This window comes from Athalia rosae, chromosome 2 (genome assembly GCF_917208135.1).
Source record: "Athalia rosae chromosome 2, iyAthRosa1.1, whole genome shotgun sequence".
In the NCBI taxonomy this organism is placed as follows: domain Eukaryota; kingdom Metazoa; phylum Arthropoda; class Insecta; order Hymenoptera; family Athaliidae; genus Athalia; species Athalia rosae.
In genome coordinates this window covers 30881151-30901616 of record NC_064027.1, presented here as the reverse complement: position 1 = coordinate 30901616, position 20466 = coordinate 30881151, and the positions used below count along the sequence as shown (strand labels likewise).

Here is a 20466-nt window from a genome sequence, read left to right as displayed (position 1 = left end):
TCCTAACCTCTGCGGCTTCTACGTAACGAATGATCCAAAACTCTCGTAACAATTAGTCGTAATTCTGAATATAACTAGTCGAGGAGATTCGAAGAATATCTTATCTTATGTCAGTGGATCACTACTTTTGTCGTTAGTCCCGAATTTTCGTCCCTTGTATTCGAATTTGATGTGAAATCACTACCACCCCACATTGTGGTTATGTTTATTTGCTCTCGAGAACAATTGTTAAGGACTGAACACCTCGAACATAAATAAAATTTATTTCATACACCGTACTCGAAGCAATATATAACTATGAGTATCGCTCCCATGGGAAATCTGCCGTAAGTTTGTGTTTTTAAATTATATTTTGAAATTCCAACCAGTTCTGATCAATCTGCACTGATCGAGAGTCTCAAACTTGATCAGAAGAAATGAGCTTGTTATTAGTATTTTTTGAAATAAAAACCTAGCTACGTAGGAATTAATTCATCATTCATCTGAAAGATTATAAAATCTATCGATAAAGATGATTTCTGCTATTGATCACTGTTGGAAGTAATTTTTACAAAACATCCTTCAAATCCGTTACAATGACGCTAAGACACTTTCACTTATTTCATTTCTTTGCATTCAAAGATACTGCAAAGGCTTATGGTCAGTTATTTCGGGAACAACCTGTCGCTGTGATAAGGATCTAGTTAAAGATGAGATAAAAAATGCAACGTTACTGCTAAAAGATGGTCTCGAGTTTTTCAAACCATTTTCAGAGGCGTCTCTGAAAAAAGTCCAATCAACAAATCCTCCATCCAGAATGTACGACGTCATCTGCAAGTTATCCCCGATGCTGGTTTGTACAAAATATCGATCTATTTCAGCACAGCAAGTATCAGAATTCTTTGTCGAAGTTTAGAGATTGCATCACTAGTCCACGGAGTTGTACCAAATGTTTTTGATATTGCTCTAATATTATTGTTTTTAAATGTTACATTTTTTCAACAGAATCTCGATGCAACGATAGCCTGGGACTTAGTATGCAATTTCATGTTGTACGAATATCGAAATTGTGCCGAAACCTTTGCTTCCCAGCTGGCAGATGCTACTACAACAAAAGCCCTTATAGAAGATATTTGGAATTTTTATTATTCTGAACGACTGACGTTGATTAAGTGCCTCAAGCTCGTAGTCGAGTACAGAGATAACAAAAGGCACCCCCATAGAATGGAGTTCACAGAGTTTCTCAATCAGGTTTTATTGGGCGACTTGCTGAAATCGGTTCAAAGGCAAATAGAAGCTCTAAAATTTATAAACGCACCTGTTCGAACGCAGCTTTTCACTGACGAACATCTACACAAACTTTACAATAATTGCCTAATTGAAATACGTGAACTCTTACATATCTTCACCATCATTCTACATGACATACACGTTGCAGACTCGGAATTCAACAGAATATATGGGAGCATCAGCGTAAGAAATTATGTGTAATATACTAGTATTATATAAATCGTCAATTATCATTTCGTTTTGGCTAAATCATAAGACATTACAAAGCTTTACTAAAAATTTCATTCGAAACTCTGGAAATTTGATCTCATTAACTGAACTTTTGATGAAAATAGATCAAATTCCTGGTACCATTTTGTTGCCATTATTTAATGTAGATGTTTTTTGCCAACGGTACTAATCATAGTTATACAATACAGGGAGAACCAAGGCGTTTAATTAGTTCAAAAAGTCACGAAGACAAGGCGGCGGTATCCAAAAAACTTGGACAGATACACTTCAGTCAGACGGCTCTGCTTCTCGTTGGACTCGATGTGGTGAAACAGTAAGATTGTCCCATCAACCATTATTGATCGATTCGTGAAACTCTAAAAATTTCAGCAGTGGGATGGAAGAATGGATCCGAGGCGTGCGGAGCCACATGTGGGATACGTTTGAGCACAAATGTATGCGAGATAGTACACCGCAAGACGGGCCTTTGCTTCTTGCCTGGATGCTTGCAAACTATGCGATCGAATCAGACAACCCAGATATGTTGAACAGTTTCAGACCGTTTGGGATCCGAGCAATTCAGCTGAACGTTTTTTACTATCTGCAAGATTTACTGGAGAGCGAAATGATCCAAGAAGATACTCAGTACTCTGTGATAGTGAGGAGCAGTGTGTACAACCTGCTAACACTTCTTTGTTCATATATAGAAGAGGACAAAATCAGTCAACTTCCTGGCGTTTTTAACGCGACTGCAGCTGTACTTAGCTACCCAGAAACTGCCGCAAGGTTTTGGAATGAAAGGGAAGACGGACTGTGGAGCTTATACAAGTGCGCCGTCGAGTGTTTTCCATACAAGTTTGAACCTCTTACCGCTATTGCTACTGGCCTGGCTAAGGCTGGAACAAAAAGCGCGGAAAAGGTAATTTCCTGAAGCTTGAAAGTTTGTTGTCATAGAACAAAAGTTTTGTTCGACAGAGATTTTACTGGAGTTTTTTGATTTCAGTTGATGTTGGAGCTTGAGAATCTTGCTTCTATAACTATGGAAGTTTCGCGATATCAGGATCCTAGCTTGGCTTTTGTACCATATGAACAAGATTGCACCATCCATCAAAACTCATTCATTATTCCCGCGGGATGTCGACACACTACGGTCGAGATGGGTAATGAAAAGAAGGTTGTAGTTTGGTTCACAAAGGCAAGTTATTGGGATGCCTTTCACCACAAGATAGAAGAACTGTTTTCCGAAGCTGGAGGAGGAATAGTAAACGTTAGCGATGCGAAAACGAATTTACCAGACAAGGTTTTACAGGGTTTCAAACTACTCAAAGCCCTACTCGCGGCTAATGTCGAAATCGGTCAAAGTATGGTAATACCGACAGAATTGAGCTTTGAGGTAATCAACAGATTCTCTTACGCTACTCTACCGATCAACATTTACAAAATAGTTGCCGAATGCATGTCAATTTCTTCAAAACTAGTCCTCAAGTATCCAGCAGATATTTTATCACGTATGCGCGCTGACGTTTACCCAAGATTCAATAATTGGTACCAAAAGACCCAAGAATTTGCCCAAGCCATTTCTTTTGACGGAGGGTTGGTTGCATCTTGGTTATCAGGAATCGAGACCATCGAACACAAGTATCCCATCCTTGCTGCATATCTGGATATCCTCTCAAACTACCTCGTTATAAAGCATAGCAAAGAAGCAATGTACTCCATGGAGATTCCGGGTATGGTTTTCCTACTCCAAGGAGTTCTGCCCAAACTAGATTCATGGTACTTTGCACTAGATTCGGAGCGGGTCGATTTATGGTTGCAGAGTATGTTCTGTTTGCACCATGCCCTGGACTCGAATATCCCAAAATCGGAAATGAGAAACGAACTGCAACTTGTCGTTGCATACAGTCTCTTGTATCTCGAGCCCCGTCATGCCCTTCTGAAGCTAGTCAGAACAGGAGAACGGATTTTACAGAGCAGAATGGCGACGGAAACCGACTGGATCAGCGGTCGGGGATACAAAATAATCAAAAGCGTTCAACTCGCTTTGTCGGTCGTAAATAGACTCTTGATGTTCAGAAAAAGCCTGGGATTGGGCCTGGAAGAAAGATCCCCTCTTGAAGTCGCCTTGTACACATCTCCCTGCTTGCCCAACGGATTGCTAATTGTGCCTACGATTGTGAACTACCTGTACGTCTGGTTTAGCCCCTCGCTGCAAGCAATGGCTGTGAGGCTACTAAAAAAGTTCGCCGAAGGCTTCTCCATGTCGCTTTTAGTCTGCATGGGAATGGACGGCACGACCATCAGGGAAACTTTTGCATCAAGACTCATGTCTCCGACCTGCGCTGCAGAGGTAAAAGTTGCAATATTGGAGCTCGTTGCTGTCTGCCTGGAGAGACAGCCTGGCCTGACGGAAGCGCTTTTCAATATAATGCATCGTGCAGAACGCAACAGGATCTTTCCCAGACCTGCCGATGAATTTTTAACACAAGGTTGCAGCCAGTTCTTGGACTTGTATCTAAAAAGGATTTACGAGGAGGAGGGCATCATCTACGATAGATTGTATTACAGCACAATGGTCTTGCTACATGCCATGTGGTACCATCGCAACGAAATTCTAGTCAACTACTTCAGGAAACGTACGAATTTTTGGACACACCTCTTCGCCCCGTTATTTAGAGACTTAGTTCCTGATACCAGAGGGTATTCTCAGTTGCTGGATATAATGACATTAGAGTTATTCAAGAGTCCATCTCTAGAGAGCGACTTCTTAGTTAACCTGAAGAAGCTTCTTGACAAGGATGAGAAGTATTTGATAAACATTGCCCAGTACGTGTTGAGCAGATTCCTAGAGCAGAGCTCTGACAAGTGCCTTGATAGTTCTGTCGACAACCTAAAAATTAAATCGCCACTTTACGAGGCCAACTTGAAATCGTGGTATGATTTTATCGTTAGGCTAACGGATAACAAGATCAGCAGAAACTATCCCATTTCGACTACTCAGGCTCAATTTATTACCAGTCTTGCTCTAGATGGCTTGTCCGCCCATCTAAAACAGCCTCACAGTCCAAAGATGCTCGTTTTACTCGCCTCGTTGTGCCTAAGGTGTGTGACTGCCTGGAAACAGACGTGCGTTGGCGATTCGCAATCATTCAAAATGAAATTGATTGAATTAATACAGGACACGGTGCAGTCCTATCAAGGATACAACAAAATTCTCAGGCACACTTTGCTTTCCCTAATCGTGGGTTGTGTAAGAGTGATTAAAAGCACTCTGGCAAAAGATAGTTCAACTTTGGAGTTCCTTTTGGGAAATGCAAGCGTTTTGGCTAGCCTGGAGATAGAAGAATTGGCAAAGGCAGCTAAGGGTGAAGCTGCGATCCGTGGGGAGATTGCAGAGAAGGGAATGGATAATGGAACTGAGACGCTGAAAGCAGTGCGCGGATGTATTCCAGCAACGCTCACTGTCTGCATGGTAACGCAGTTGCTGCAGCTGTACATCGAGCATGTTAAAAATCAGCGAGCGACTTGCACGCAGCTGCAGAGAATGATCCAAGAGCTTATGACTTGTGTTGGCATTACTCTGCAAAGACGCCCGTATTTCAGATTCAGTCGTGCAGCTCTAGCTGCCCTCGGAGTCATAGCTCGATCCTTGTACAGTACTCAGCTCATCGACAATAGTCTGATTGCAAAATTGTGGCTCAGTTTACTTCCACCAAGCGATCTGAGAAACAGCGTTTTGGACTGCCTCTATGATGTGAGTCCAAGAACTCAGATTTTTAATTTCAGATTTTCTGAGAGAATGATTTGCATCATATTTAATTGGTTTTTGTCGCAGGATTGCACGGGCAGCCATTGGCGTTGCCAGGATTGGTGGCCGCTCTATGCGCTGGGACTGGAGTTATTGACGGCACTTGTGACTCGTGAAAATTGCATGATTTATACTCCGATTATCGTCATGTTTTTGGGTCCTCACGAGCACCAGCTTGTCGAAGTGTCAATGCTACTCAGGCACACCGCAGATCCCCTAGCTGCAGATGTTGTTCAGTCTCTTGTTGCCCTCACTTCTAGCATGGCTGTACAACCAATCATTTGGAACTCGATACAGCCCAGTGTTCGAGAATCACTATTTGTGAGTATCTTTACATTATTTCCATCCATACCAATCATACAAGCGTTAAAACTGTCGAAGACTTACCAGGAGACTATGGACCCAAGATATCCGCTATGAGTATGACTTAACGATGAGTCTTGTAATTGTTCTAGAAATGCATCTACTTAGCCTACGACAGCACAGTGAATCTGCTACTGCGTCCTCGTATATTGAAATTCATAATTGACGGTATCAGTGTCGAGAGTGCAGAAGAGCTGCAGTCGTGTGACGAAAAGCTACCTAGCGGGGAACTGACATTGTTGGTCAATAAGCTGATTATAATAAATTCGATGTGCGCTCAAAGCTTCATTCGATTATCACCAAAAATAAACACGCTGATCGATACGGTCTACTTGCAAGACTTCTGGTACACGCCAATGGCAGAAACGAATTTTGGACCACCACAGATGAGCATGAGCTCTGGGCCGCAACTTACTTACGGGACAATAATCAGCTCCACGCAGTTATTCACGCAAGCCTTACACTCTCGGTTGACGGTAACTTCACCACGAAAATCCCTAAGCAGAGAGGACAGTGTGGATTCAGCCAAAAGGGAATGGGAACGTGCCACTCCTGAAAACTTAAGACGAATTCAGATGAGGGACTTGAAAAAAATACTCAACCCTGATTTCGTCTCAGGTAATCCGGAATTCACCGGCTACATAACTGGCCTGGACATTACCGTGCCACTGCTGAGTAGTCCAAGATTGATAAGGAGACCCTATGATCCCTTGATATGTGAGAATACAATTTTGTCAAGAGCCACTGCACTCGTACCTGGAAAACACATCACAAGAGGAGGAAGCCCGATAAATTCTCAAAACACGCGGTCCACGAGTCCCTGGTACGCGTGTATGGAGGTGAATAATACAAGGCTCGCCTTGGAAGTTAATCTAACACTTCTATTATGCCAAGCACTGGAGGGCATCAAGAGCCCTCGACTGAATCCAAGGGATCAGCAATTGATAGCTAGAGAAACTACTACGGAAATGGGTGTATTTTTTGAGTTTCTCAGACACCAAGGTACCTCAGACAGTTGGCAAGTCGAAGCTTCTTTGGTCGATGCCGAAAGAACGATTCCGGTATCTTGCCCCGAAGCTAGTTCACCTCTGCCCGCAAGGTTGATGGACCAGAGTACCATATGCAAAGTGCCTAAAAATGTTATATTGAACTGTGAAGAGGAGGAGGAGGAAACTTGCGAGGAGGATGTAGAGGAACGCTTGAAAGATGACGTACTAACAACAGGCAGCTTTCAAGGCACCACGAACACCACCCAGTTCTTACCACTGCTTGGCAAACTGTTAAAATCTGTTGTTGAATCTCAAGATTCAGCGCAATATGGATAAAATCGTTACCGTAGTCAATAAATTTTGTCATTATTCATTTTTACAGAGATCAGTTCCTCTTTTTGTATGTACGAGTTGTTTGTACGCTTTATGCACGATAAATGGTATTGAGAGAATATTTGATCAATGTTCTACTCTAGGCTATCTACATTTTCTTTGCGATGTGTTTCGGATTGTCCTTCCAATTTTAAACAGGAGCAATTCCGACCGCAAGTGATTTTGTTTAGTCATTCCGATTGGGGATGGAACAAATGAGTCCAACAGTCTGTGATATTCTGGTAATGTATTTACATCTGTAAGTACACTTCTAAAGATCATATACTCGTAATAATATTCACAATTTCAAATAGTTCCGTGTGTCTACGTATATTTTCAGTTTGATTTTTATTTTCTTTTTCCCACATACTGTAACATAGGTAGATACGCGTACATATAGTTCAGACGCATCTAGAATTACATGGGCTCGTTGAGATTGTTGGATAAAATGATACACCTTCTTCGAGCAGAAAATTTTATAACGTGATAAAAAAGTACCCCAGGTGTGAGCAATTGTAAAAAGTAGCTTCTGTAGGTATAAATTGATCGCAGATTCATTGATTCATCGGTAGTCAGAGGTAGATATCATACAAAAACAAACAAATAGTAAATAAATAGACTTTGATCGATTTTTCCTGATTTCGTCAGACCCAATAATAATCAGTGGCGTTCGATAAAAGTGTTTAAAAATCTTTATGGTAAATAATTCTTGTTGCATCTGATCTATAGACTATAACTTCATTAGTCAACGAGAGCTCTACTCGTTTCGTTAAAATTTTCCAACCACAAGGGACCTGTGACCAAACTCGAACAACCGACTATAATCGTCTGTACGTCTGTTTGATTTTGAGAAAATGAAGGATTTACTAGGCACCACGCAAGATAGAGTACCCCTCTGCTGATCTTAAGACCCTTGTTTTACTGGTATATCGGTGATCTGATTTTCCTACTCAATTTTCCTTTTCTATGGATATTATGAAAACAACAAGTCGAGAAGAAAGAAGATGAATGAGAGGAAATAAAGCATGATTCTTCATCATTTAGTCTTTTGATCCAGCGCGCAATACTTTCTATTTCGGGTTTTAAAAATTTATGTCCTTCAAATTTCGAGACCAAGGGCGCAAGGTCACAAAGTGATAGGGAAGTTCTGTCGAGGTTGCTTTTGGGTAAGGTCTCCTTACGTGTTTGAAATATTTCAGTTAATAATTATTATGCAGTAGAAAAATATAATAATATTATTCGTCTCATTTTGACGAACATTATGCGTTACGACAGTACTGGTAATGCTTTCATTAATAATGGTCGACAGTGAAGTGCTTTCATGTATATTGGTGATTGGCGATCGTCATCGATTAGAAATTGCTAAGGTGGGAGATGAGGAAGAATATTCTCTGGCGACGACAAGTTGTTGCTTTCTACCATAGCTTCGTCCTGTATGGTTCCATGATTATTGGTAGCGTGGGGTCGAGATGTTCTTTCCTCTACTGGTCCTTCGTGAATCGCATGAGACGTATATTCCGTATGCCGGGAATTTCCAGAAGAAGAAGTCGATGTCGTCGTTATTGTTGTTGTCGTCGTCGTTGTTGTTACTGTTGTTGTTGTTGCTGTTAATGTCACCGTCACCGTTGTTGTTGGTGGTGTTGTTGTTGTTGTGAATGTATTTGCAGTTGTAACCTGAGGCAGAGAATTGCTCGGATCTCTCAGTGGATCGACGGCTCCGCTACTCGACCAAGAATCCACCACTTGTTTTGTATCCATCTCATTTATCCCTGTGCTTAAACTCGAACGCTGTCGCTTTGAGTCTGAATGATGGAGGTAGTGATTGTTTGGTGAACTGCTACGGTCTCGAACCCCCTCTTGTTCTTCCAGGAAACGGTCCATATAGTCCCTGCTTACATTATATATTACGTCACTCTGTAAGTTTTTTTTTCGACACGGCTTCAAGAGCCATTTCTTCTTTGGAATAAACCAACAAAATAAGAGGAAAAAAAGTGAAACTCACTTCGTTAAGAACAAAATTTTCATACTTCTGACAATAGATTTAAGGATACTTGATAAATGATTTTTTTTCTTATTTTGGGCGTTCTTCGAGCATGATCTTCCTTTTAATAAATGAAAGCTTATAGTCAATTTTATTTAATTCTGTAGAGAGAATACGTATAATTGGCATCATTGCTCTGATCATGATGCAGAGTTTTGTAGAGGAAATCATTTACGCACTTTTCCTTGAAAAGATATTCGGAGCAGATGGTGGATGCAGGATCATTGGGATATCGTTTTCATCTCTTTAATTTTAGTTATCAACGAATTCTGTGATTTTGTTCTGCATTTGGTTTAATTTATGTCAGGAGTAAATACTCACGTGATGCCAGGATGTAGAGAATACTTTTTTTTATCGATGCGCGCCTTGTAAGTGAAAATGTCATGCCTTTCCGTCTTTTTCCATAGATAATAAAATTGTACCAGTTCTCCCACGGATCTCGTTCTCACCTGAAGCCAACACCTGTTCGTTATCTGCCTCGCTCTCTCTGGTAACCTGCATATATAAGCATGGAAGATTCTACAGGACTAGAAACTCATGGAACTCAAATAATTCAAACTAATAGCCGCTGCCTATCATAAAAAATCAACCGAAAAGTTTCACTCACCCTCTTGAAAATACAATATTCAAAAACCAAGACCAATTTGATAAAACCCCCTCCCTTCCCCATCCACCAAAAAAACATGTCATCAGTCCTGTAAAATCCATCAAAATTTCCTGCGAGAAAGCTCACCTTGTATTTTTGTATACGGTGAAAGTCTTTTCCATGCGTGCGGAGTCCGGTTTCAAAATTATGGCATTCTTCTTCGGACCAGAGGCTAACAGCATCTGTAGATGGAATAACGTTCATTCTGCGCCTTCGCAGAGCCTCTTCGAGGTTGTACCCACATTGCAGTAGCAAATACAAAGCCTGTTCGTCGTCTCTAACGTGGGAACCGGCGGGTATCGTATTTCCTTTCACTGCAGCTAACTGAGCTCGTTCTAAAAACTCTTCGGTCTCTTCTTCAGCTATGTGGCTCGGGTCCCACAACATCTTGTCTTCATTTTCATAAGGCAGAGCGTCGTCATAGCGACATAAACCCTCTGGGATTGCAGCCTGATAGTCGCTCCCCACCATTATTGTTTTCTTCCATTCATCTTCATCAGGACTATAATCGCAGTCATCCTCTTCCTCCTCACTCTGAGGACGTGAGACGCTGCGCAGGAGTCTCGATGAACCCCCACTTCCACTGCCGATACCATCTCTGTCGATGGTCCCTGCCTCTTCTGCTTTCACCATTTCAGTATAGAATTGCTTCAAGTCCGGTTCATTACTTGTCCGATCCACATCCTCCTCGTCGTCATCTGCATCACCATCCCCATCACCATCTATATCAGCATCACCATCTCCCTCTCCTTTATCGGAAGATTGACCATCCACTTCATCATCACATCCAGTCGACGGCAATATTCGGTCGGAACTATTGGAATTCTCTGTGGATGGATCTCCGTAACCATACATCGCGAGTAAATCTTTCAACGGCATATCTCCTTCCTGAAAAGTAATCGAATTGTGCTTGATATTAAGTTGTGTATGCGTTTGTTCAATCCATCAACACAAATTCCAAAGTAAGTACAATGTATACAGTTGTGTAACACATCATAACTAGTATGAAAAACTTCTAACCGTCCTAATAAATAATTTCACATTCGCTCGCAAGGCAGGAAGTTTTGTTTTGTCCAAAAATTCCTCAGGTTTCTTTTCCCTCAAAAATATCCTAAATATGCAAGTTTTTCTCATGAGATGAAATTCTTTTCACATTCTTGAACGGAGTCAAAGCAACAATGCTTTAAGAGATACCTTTTGTAAGTTGGACAACTCGTTGTGAGAGTCTTCGCTTCCTTCTAAGGCTTCTTCTTCGTCAAGTGTTCTTTCGTCATCAAAATCATTTACCATCATCTCCGTGGTAGGGCCCATATCGTAGTCTTGGTCAGCCCTGCAAGAATCCCAAGACTCCTTATATCCGTTCGATATGGTTGCAGTGAGTATTAATTTAGAGAAATATAATTGAAATGGCAAGCTGGGAATTCATATAAAAATATTCTAAGAGGGCGCTTAACACTTACATAACAATTAACTTTCCTCCGGCAATAAAGAGTACAGAACCATACCACGAAGATGCTGCGCAACGAGGGTCAAAACCTCCTGCGACAATTTGTTGATAGCATTACAGTATCCTACCCTAGGTGTTTCTTGAACGTTCACATAGCTTCATTCAGAATAGAATGCGGACAAAAATTCTCACGAGCAATTTAGCTTTCTGAAGTTAGGGGCTGGTCAAGTTTATATTCAACAGATTTTTAAGATGTTTCATTCATAAGACGCGCCTTCTTGCAGAGGGGGAGGGGTTGTAACCTCAAAAAATATGAGTGATGTGCATTGAGTTTTATGCGGTATTATTTTATTTAAATATCTATTCTAGCAATTTATTAATGCACTATAACTTGTTTTCAATTTCAAACACAATAAGTATAGTAGTTTTTCATCACGATTCAAATGTTTATAAGAGTTTTATTGGTATTTTGGTAGAGAATAAAAGACAAACTTTTGATTCTTGACTTGTATCTCCCACTGTGGCTCCAAAATAATATACCAAGATAACGAAATGATTCAAGTCCTACGCAGAGTGCAGCACTAGATGCAACATATTGCGCGTGATTCGAATTCAACCATTCAATGATGTTCAATTCAAGAATTCAAGATAATTATTCACCATTGATACGTGTTCGTGTATGTATACTAGGCTATTGACACTGAAAAACACTATTGTTCATGAGATCGTGTATCAACAATTGATTCAAATAGATCTTTTTGATCTTTTGTTCAATATACCCGAATTTGCCGGTTCCGAGCACAGTTCAGTGGTTTCGAGCTTAGACGGTAGAGTAATGAGAATATAGGAAATGAACAGTCCATCCTTAAAGTTGTGCTGTCTACGGCCGTGGACCGGGCATATGTATTAAAATGTATGTCCACGTATGTTACATATATGCGAACCACACCGCACATCAAGTTGATTACACGCCGACTGCGATCACAACCACAGCGACACAATGATCGTGTCATTAGATTAGACAGTCATGTTCGTCATGTTGGCAAAGTGCGGATAAAACCGCAAAGGCGAACAAAAGCGCCGTAAATATTTTTCGAGACATTTTTTAAACCGGGGTCGAAGTGCTCGTGGTGACATTATCAACATGGAGGGTCATCAGGTGAGTTCATAAAATAAAACAAAATTTTGAAACCTCCGTCAACCGGATCAGCCTCTCTTCAGCTATGACTCACTAACAATGGATCACTTACTTCAGTCATTATCACATTTCACTGGTTTGGGATATCTTCAATCATTCAATTCTACGATTGTTACAGATGTGCCAAAATATTGCTCTTATTATGTCATTTCTAACAAAAGATGGACAATTCAGTCCTTTTCGTTTTCTTTGGTAACAGAATTGTTTCGCTTCATTTCTTCTACGCCTGTTGCATCTTTTATTTCTTTTTTTACAGGTACAGGCCTTGTATGACTTTACCGGTGAACCAGGTACTGCGGAACTGTCTATTAATGCTGGTGAAGTATTAACGGTCATCAGAGATAATGTTGGCGATGGATGGTGTGAAGGGGTTAATCAAAATGGAAAGTCTGGTCTCTTTCCAGCTGCTTACGTGCAGCTTGCCGAAACTACCGCACCTGTTCCTATGACAGGTACTAGATCCGCTACTCAACATCTATTGTTAATTAGGAGGCTCAAATATTTTATGACGTCTGTTGATAATGAGACAATAGAACTTCAAGACTTTATCTCACTAAACGAGTTCATGAGTCATATAATTTTCATTCTTCAAAGTATCCAATTTTATAATGGAAGGCAAAAACTGATGGCATGCTAAACTATAAAATTTCAGGTAGCACAACTTCTCAACAGGGCACAGATTATTGGGATGATGATTGGGACGATGATTCTGAAGCAGGCCATGATACTCCAGCATATGCACCTTCCACAAACCACCAGCAACCTTCTGTGCAACATAACGCAATACAGCCCGCATATGCCGATTATTCAGACACGGTATCCACGCATACGGTGCATTCCGTGTTATCGGAGAGACCAATTTCTAACGTTCCTAAAAAAAATACAAAATTCTCTACCTTGATAAAGTCTGGGGAAGACAGCTTTCTGATGGGAACCAAAATAGTTGTACCAGAAAATGAAAGAGTATTTATTGAAGAAACTGAAGAAGGAAGGTCCGTGTGGGTTCCTTCAAGTGACAGTTACAAGTGTGTCATCACATCCCCTAAGAAAGAATCCAAACTCAAGGGACTGAAAAGTTTCATTGTGTATCAATTAACACCTACAGTAAGTTTTGAAAATCAAGGATTGGTATTAAATTTTTGTTGTTCAAAAATAAAACACTGAACTTGTTTGTTCCAGTTCAATAATATCCAAGTCTCAAGACGATACAAGCACTTCGATTGGCTCCATGAGAGATTAGAGGAGAAGTTTTGTTTTATTCCCATACCACCCTTGCCCGATAAGCAAATATCCGGTCGATACGAGGAGCAATTTATAGAGCACAGGCGTACACAGCTGCAGGAATTTGTCGATTATGTCTGCAGACACCCAGTTTTATGTAGAAGTCGCGTATGGGAACACTTTATGACTTGCACGGATGAGAAGAGATGGAAAGCTGGAAAAAGACAGGCAGAGAAAGACGAGTTGCTGGGCGTAAATTGTTTTAATATTCTTCAGTGTCCTGATGGTGCTTTAGATCCAGTGAAAGTAGACATAGACAATGACGGGTTTGCCAAATTTATCAACGGACTTGATCCAGTTGTCAAAAACTTCATGGCGATGGCAGTTGACCAAAGTAAAAAACACCAAGTCCTTTATAAGAGGGAATTTCAAAAAATTGGGCAAAGCTTCACCTCGCTAGGGATTGCACTAGATGCAGATGACCATGGTACAGGAAATTTAAACGCTGCTTTGAAATTAACCGGAGAGGCGTACAATGATATTGGAAAATTATACGAAGATCAGCCTAAATTCGACTGGGAACCATTGGCTGACAAATTTCATATTTACAGAGGAATAATCAGTAACTTCCCAGACGTTATAAGTATACACAAGGTGAGTTAGAGACATTTCATACAAGGTTATCTGTGAGATAAAGGAACAAATCTGTTAGCATAATAACGACTTTTTAACATTTCACGAAAGAAATATGGTAGTCTTCGTTTAAAATAGAATCTGTTTCATCTTATTGTCATTTCTAAACAGAGCGCAGTACAAAAACGAAAAGATTCGGAGAGGCTTGTCAGTGAGCATAAAATGGAACCACAGCAATTACGAGAACTTTCGCGCAGAACTGACGTAATAGCCCGTGCTCTGATAGCGGAGGAGATGCATTTCCAAATGGAACGTGAGGTCCATATAAAACAGGCGATGAAAAGTCATCTTGCTGAGCAAATAACTTTTTATCAGAAGATAGTCAACAAACTTCAAGATGCTTTGAACGGTTATGACGGTTGAATGCCTCGCCAAAATAGGGCTGAATATAATCAGTGACATTGCTATTTGAGGCCTAATGCTTCCTGATAACACTAAAAATTATCTCAACCCACCCTACGTCATTGTCACTTACCTGGATTGGTATTGTCGTGGACTATGACATCGGTTCGTCTTGCGTGGAATTAACAATAAGTGGACATTGAATCTTCCAATCTATTTTCCAGACATTGAACAAGCGGCTGAAGACCTAAAATCTTGAAGTTTAAAAAATCCCCCCCCCCAACTGTTAATATTCATATGATCTTTATTTTACCCTCTTATACATTTACATCGAAGCAGATCAAGAGCCACTGCGTATCACTCTACAGTATGTAAATATATTTAGCTAAATCTACACTATTATCTTTACTAGATCCCCGAAGAATGATCTATATCACAGTGATATGCATTCAATAATGCGCATTAAATTGATCGCGTTTATTTGGAAAATACGTTATCCTGTATCAACGAAAAATCGGACAATGAATTATTTGTATAAACCGCAACTAGTTTGTCCAATTATTCAGGCAATAGTCACTTTGCAAATGAACACGGGTTGACCAAATTTTTTTCTTTCGTTTATCACAATTGTATTATTACACACTTTGAACGACTATATTTACAAAGAACGATCATTGTTAAACTTTGCACACGTCTATGGTATTATTCAACAAAGTTAAAGAGTCACCCCAAGTTGTTTGAAATTGGCTGGGTGAACCTGCTAACTTTGTTCACTGGTACGGAGTATGTGTATAAACATATATTATATATTACACAAATATTATCTCTATATTTATATGTACAAATGTGTTTTATTCATTTGTTCTTATTTAACATAAAAAAAGTTTAAATCGACGTTAACTCAAAGAATATTCCTATGCTCGAAAATATTACTCACGCTGGTACCTGGGGTAAAAATCCAATGGCACTTGTTTAAAATTTCTGGAATTGTGGTGTTTGCATATTCTTCTAGTTCCAGATTTGTTAATTCTGTATAATAACAATGTCGGAAAGTTTTGTCCGACTGTTATAGTGAAAATCACAAGTGGAATAGAAAACTAGTGGTGATAACTTCCAGATCGTGTGATTTGATGTTCTGAAAAAATGTACAAATTTGCGATGGTAGATAAATCCAGCAGAATAGTTGTGTAGAATTATTTTTTGTACATTTCTCAAAAATGGCGGTCTCATTTGACCGTGCGATTTAAACACTGTTCTCGTTTTCCTGATGTATAAGCTGTGCTGCATTTCTTGATTCTAACTTCAACATTGATCATTGTTAGAATCATATGTTATATCAGAGCCTACAAATCGAACTGGTATGCTCTGTAACCGAATTATGAAACATATCCAGTGTGAAAACTCTACAAGTTTCATGTACTGGTGAATTAGTTCATTAATTTAGTTAATTATGCTCCATAGCTAACACAAAGTTGATTTAGTCAACTAAGTCAAAATAATCAATCAATCCATAACCGTGTATCATGTAAATACCTTATGCTGTGTTTTTTAATCCTATTGAGTGGCATGTTCTGTTTTCAAAGCAAATTGAACATCTTCGGGCATCATTTCAACTTTGAATCCTAAATATCTCATTGTCGAGAACAGCACCGTCAACAACGATAATTTACAGACGTTATGACCGATACAAAAACTTACCTAAGGCCAGTAGCTCAAGTTGTTCACCGAGTTAGATCACATGAAAAATCACATCAGCTTCCTGCTTGATTATCAGTAAAGTTCTGAAAATAAATAATCATTGTGAATCTTTATCTTAGCAATAATCAATGTGCATTCAGCTTTTGTCACGAAATGAACAGTTATTTATGGACTCATAGTTATTGCGTTGAAAAATCCAAGATGCTATCGTAAATAATAGTTTATTTCAATGTACCAATAGTCAACGAACAATCGATCGTGGTAATTACGTCGAAAATAACAAAATGAGAATTCAGGAATACTCCACTAATGAACAATTAATGCTAAGTTGCCTTGACGGTTGCTGGTCTGCTAATTACATATCAATAACAATAATACAATAACTCATAAGGTGAAATTGAAATGATATTACATTGCGGGTATTGTTGCGGTTCTGTTTTCGTGTTGAAATTGAATCAAGTTGCCAGATACCAGGTGTAACTTCACATGCGCGTCATCGTGGGCAATCTAATATCATTTGAACTTTGTAAAAACAATGTCTATACTAACTTACAAAAAGTTGCAATTATTTATCTCTATAGTCAAAGGTTTTTCTTAATTTTCAGCCCCGCCTCAACACATTCATTTACTTACGCATATCTAACGCACTGTGAGGGATCAGAGAGAATTTTATGACCAAACAAAAATGTACAGAACCAACAACACGAACGCCCAAATCACTGAAATTTTATTCGAACAAGGGATCTAGTCGATGTATCCGAATAAAGATTTTAATAAGTATAAAGCTACAGAGAAGTTCTTACGCGAAACTTTTGAAGTTTTGCGTTTTTTCGTGCCCCGTAAAATTTAATATGCTTATAGTTAGAGATAGTTTAGTAATAATGTTATTACGTGCTTTGAGAATATCAACACGATCAAAGAATGTTGTTCTTTCTACCGTATGTATAACTTCCGTATGATAACAATAATTATTTTTCCCTATACAACAATCAGTCTGGAGAATAACGTTCCTTTCTTTCGTATGATCGTTTCATTTCTGTTTTTATTGTTAATTTTTGTTCATCCTTGTCGGATAAATTGGAGGAGCTTGTGTGCCATTCACTGATAGAAATTATGTGTTAACCCATTAGTCGCGTTATCAATAATATTATCATCATTATTATTAAAATTATCATAATTATCAATATTACCATTATTGTTATCATTATTATTAATTTCCTTTTTATATTCACAACTTTTTGTGTCAAGTGCAGATATGTTTGTTACTTTACTCACAAGTCATCTCCAACTAATAGGTAAGCATTTATGTTACTATATTTTAGTTATGAAGTAATATCAATCTCAGTAAAGAATTTAGATTACAGATGCTCGATAGGTACCACTGAGTCCGTTCAATTTCATATAGCATTCAATGAATTGTCAGATAGTACCTCAATAGACTGTACAAGTTTTTTTGTGCAAAATAATTTTCTGTTTCAATACTACTCATAGACTGAGACATACTTCAAAATGAAAATTCTAAACAGGATGAGGAGATATTTACTGAATATCAGAAGTTTGCAACGATCACTTATACTTTACTTGGTTTGCATTACGGTGTTCTTGTATTAGTGACCAACAAGCGGAATTGTGGAAATGAGATATTGCCAAAAAGTCAATAGGGCCTTGAAATTCTTCACAATAGAAATGAATAACAAAAACACAGTATAAGCTTGTTATCAGGCACAAACAAAACAAAGATTTTTCTGCAATTTTCCAAAATTAATGAAAAACACAAAGATTTGAGTCTAATTCATAGTTCAGAATTATATACGGAAATAATTTTTTTTTTATTTATTGGATTTCCATGCAGAATAAATGTATTTGTATGATAACGTTGTCAATTTTTTAATTATTTATCATCAATGTCAAGCTATGCGTCCTTGTGATTAATTGGAATTTTTCCACGCAATATTATTAGCAGTGGATTTTTTCATTTTCTGCAGATTTGTAGAAAGATAGAATTATAGAGAGAGAATCATTTTTCTGCAAACCGTTGATAAACTACTACCTGGAAAATTTGGGTTCACCCCACCTAGAACAACAATGACGACAGTGATCAGTCAATAGCAAAAACCTAGAATAGTTTACATCGAATGCAGTTGCACATTGCAGTTCTTACGCAGCTGTACAACAATTCCACAGTTCAGGTTTTTACCATATGTACAGCCATTACCCAATCAAAAACGTACCAAACCAACTCGTGCGAATCAAACTTTTTGGAACTGACATGATAGCTGGTTCCTCATGCGATCCTGATAATTAATTTAATTGTTCTTATATCATTTGTGAACACGCAAAATTAACGTTTTTTTTTTTTTAATGAAATCAAAAGAGATTTTTTTCAAATTACATCAAAACAATGTGCAATGTAACAAAGGACAAATACTCCCAAGAGTAAAAAAATCCAAAAATACCTAATTTGGAACTTCTATATCTTCACCTGCATAGGTAAGGACGTTATGTTTGTATAGAATAGTCAAAATATGAGAATTTATTTATTTCTTCTTATCTCTTTCAAAAACTGGAACCAACCCAATGATAATTTTCTCTACCGCCTTCCGTTCTCACCATGAAGAAATTAGAGAGTGTGAGATGTTTGTACTAGCACCACGAGCGTTACAGTCAATAACAAGCCAATTCTTTAATCAGCGAATCTACGGATGATTAAGAAAACATTTCTGAATCAGCAGAATTATTCCAAATTAAGTTGTGGTGTAACTTTACTATGGATCAGCACATGGTTAAAAGTAAACGTCAAAAGATTTACAACCGACACTTTTCAACTGACCTAAGTTTACAGAAGGGCTAGGTGATAGAGAAACCTTGACATTAGTTTGAGAATCGCAGTCATTTGTCCTCACATTCGTTTTTCAACTCTGATACACAATATTCGTAATGAATATGATAGATTTTGTCACAATTATTTAAGTGCTCAAGACAAGAACGTTCATATCGATTCATTTTTGAAGGTTTCACATTTGACAATAGTCTAGTTTCTGTACAAATTTTTACCGTTTTATCTCTGGTCGATTCGGACAAATTGGAACAGCTGGTAAGCGGAGTGGATTTTCCTGTTACGTTATCCTAGTGTCTTAACAAATTTCTTCTGTTTCGTAATTTCACATGATAAATCTGGCGCTTTGTATGCACAAGTACGCGTACCCATGAATGATAATCTGTGCGATTTGAGAGAATTAGGTAATTTATTATATTATATATGATATTATTATATTAGATTGTGTTATGACCTATATTATGTTTAATATTATAAATTCATAATATACAATTCACATAAGTGTGACTGCTTGGAGAGAGGCCTTGTGACGCATTGCAAAATAGTATGTAATGCTGTGCCTACTAACGAGATATCTCTTTTAAAAGTTTTCAATTAAGTAACAATAATTAATATAGCGTATCATCAACTAATAATAAAATGAAAAAAATCAATCTTCGTGTACCACTAGATCTGCAGATCTTCAATGTCATTTTTTAAATCTAAGTTATAACTCCCACAAGCCTGTCGATATACCTTGATAAAACTGAAATGCAATAACCCTTACCCACCGATCAATATGTTCTGTCTTTTTTCAGACAAGTTGAAATAAGTCGCTGATACCCAAAGTGTATTCTGATCAATATGGTCGTTTCATGAACATTGGGAACTTTACAGACAACAGACCACTGCGAATAACGTCTCTCTAAATATCATTGGGTGTCTTATGTCCTCTTTTTTGACGACTTCTGAACCAAGACGTCACAAGTCCCAGAGAGTTGATTGGGGTCATGAGATATTCCAGAATTTGAGAATAGAGGTATTCCTTAAGCAATCACCAATTTTTATAAGAGAGCAAAAAAAGATCAGACATTCAACTCAAAGAGATTTAAATTTAGACTATCTCATTTATTCTCCTGAAACAAATTGAATCGGTGAATAGGTTGTTGAGTTGGAAAAATTTAACAGATATTCGAAACCCTTAGCAATAATTGAGCGTAGCTTCTCAATGTGAAAAGATAAACGCGCATCTTGTCCCATTGATGACGCGTTATTTCATTCATCATTTAGGTACATTTGCACTGATAATTTGTAAGCCAAAATAGTCTGAGAATTATATCATTGTTCAGCAGCT

The 20466-nt window shown here is 38.5% G+C and overlaps 3 protein-coding genes across 7 annotated transcripts; 2 read left to right on the top strand and 1 right to left on the bottom strand.

The window, feature by feature from the left end:
* Positions 1 to 4: 4 nt before the first annotated feature.
* LOC105688416 (nucleoporin Nup188) lies at positions 5 to 7123 on the top strand. Its single transcript, XM_012404733.3, has 8 exons — positions 5 to 326; positions 622 to 832; positions 985 to 1452; positions 1689 to 1813; positions 1870 to 2398; positions 2483 to 5233; positions 5315 to 5608; positions 5743 to 7123. The coding sequence occupies exons 1-8, from the start codon at positions 298 to 300 to the stop codon at positions 6973 to 6975; spliced, it is 5640 nt and encodes a 1879-aa protein (XP_012260156.2). The 5' UTR covers positions 5 to 297; the 3' UTR covers positions 6976 to 7123.
* A 1077-nt stretch (positions 7124 to 8200) lies between these two features.
* LOC105688532 (mesoderm induction early response protein 1-like) lies at positions 8201 to 11959 on the bottom strand. 5 transcript variants are annotated; one of them, XM_012404930.3, is made up of 5 exons: positions 11159 to 11930; positions 10893 to 11028; positions 9786 to 10586; positions 9374 to 9501; positions 8201 to 8902 (listed from the first exon to the last, which is right to left on the bottom strand). In XM_012404930.3, coding segments are annotated over exons 1-5 (1596 nt in total). In that variant the 5' UTR covers positions 11161 to 11930; the 3' UTR covers positions 8201 to 8373. The 5 variants fall into 5 exon arrangements, 3 of the variants coding, with proteins under 3 accessions (XP_012260353.2, XP_012260355.2, XP_048506785.1); XM_012404932.3 differs by having other exon boundaries at positions 8201 to 8899; positions 11159 to 11928; XR_001103198.3 differs by having other exon boundaries at positions 8763 to 8902; positions 9374 to 9547; positions 11159 to 11959.
* A 156-nt stretch (positions 11960 to 12115) lies between these two features.
* Positions 12116 to 17081, top strand: LOC105688230 (sorting nexin-18). Its single transcript, XM_012404359.3, has 5 exons — positions 12116 to 12304; positions 12600 to 12795; positions 12996 to 13447; positions 13523 to 14218; positions 14369 to 17081. The coding sequence occupies exons 1-5, from the start codon at positions 12290 to 12292 to the stop codon at positions 14618 to 14620; spliced, it is 1611 nt and encodes a 536-aa protein (XP_012259782.2). The 5' UTR covers positions 12116 to 12289; the 3' UTR covers positions 14621 to 17081.
* The last annotated feature ends 3385 nt before the right edge of the window (positions 17082 to 20466 follow it).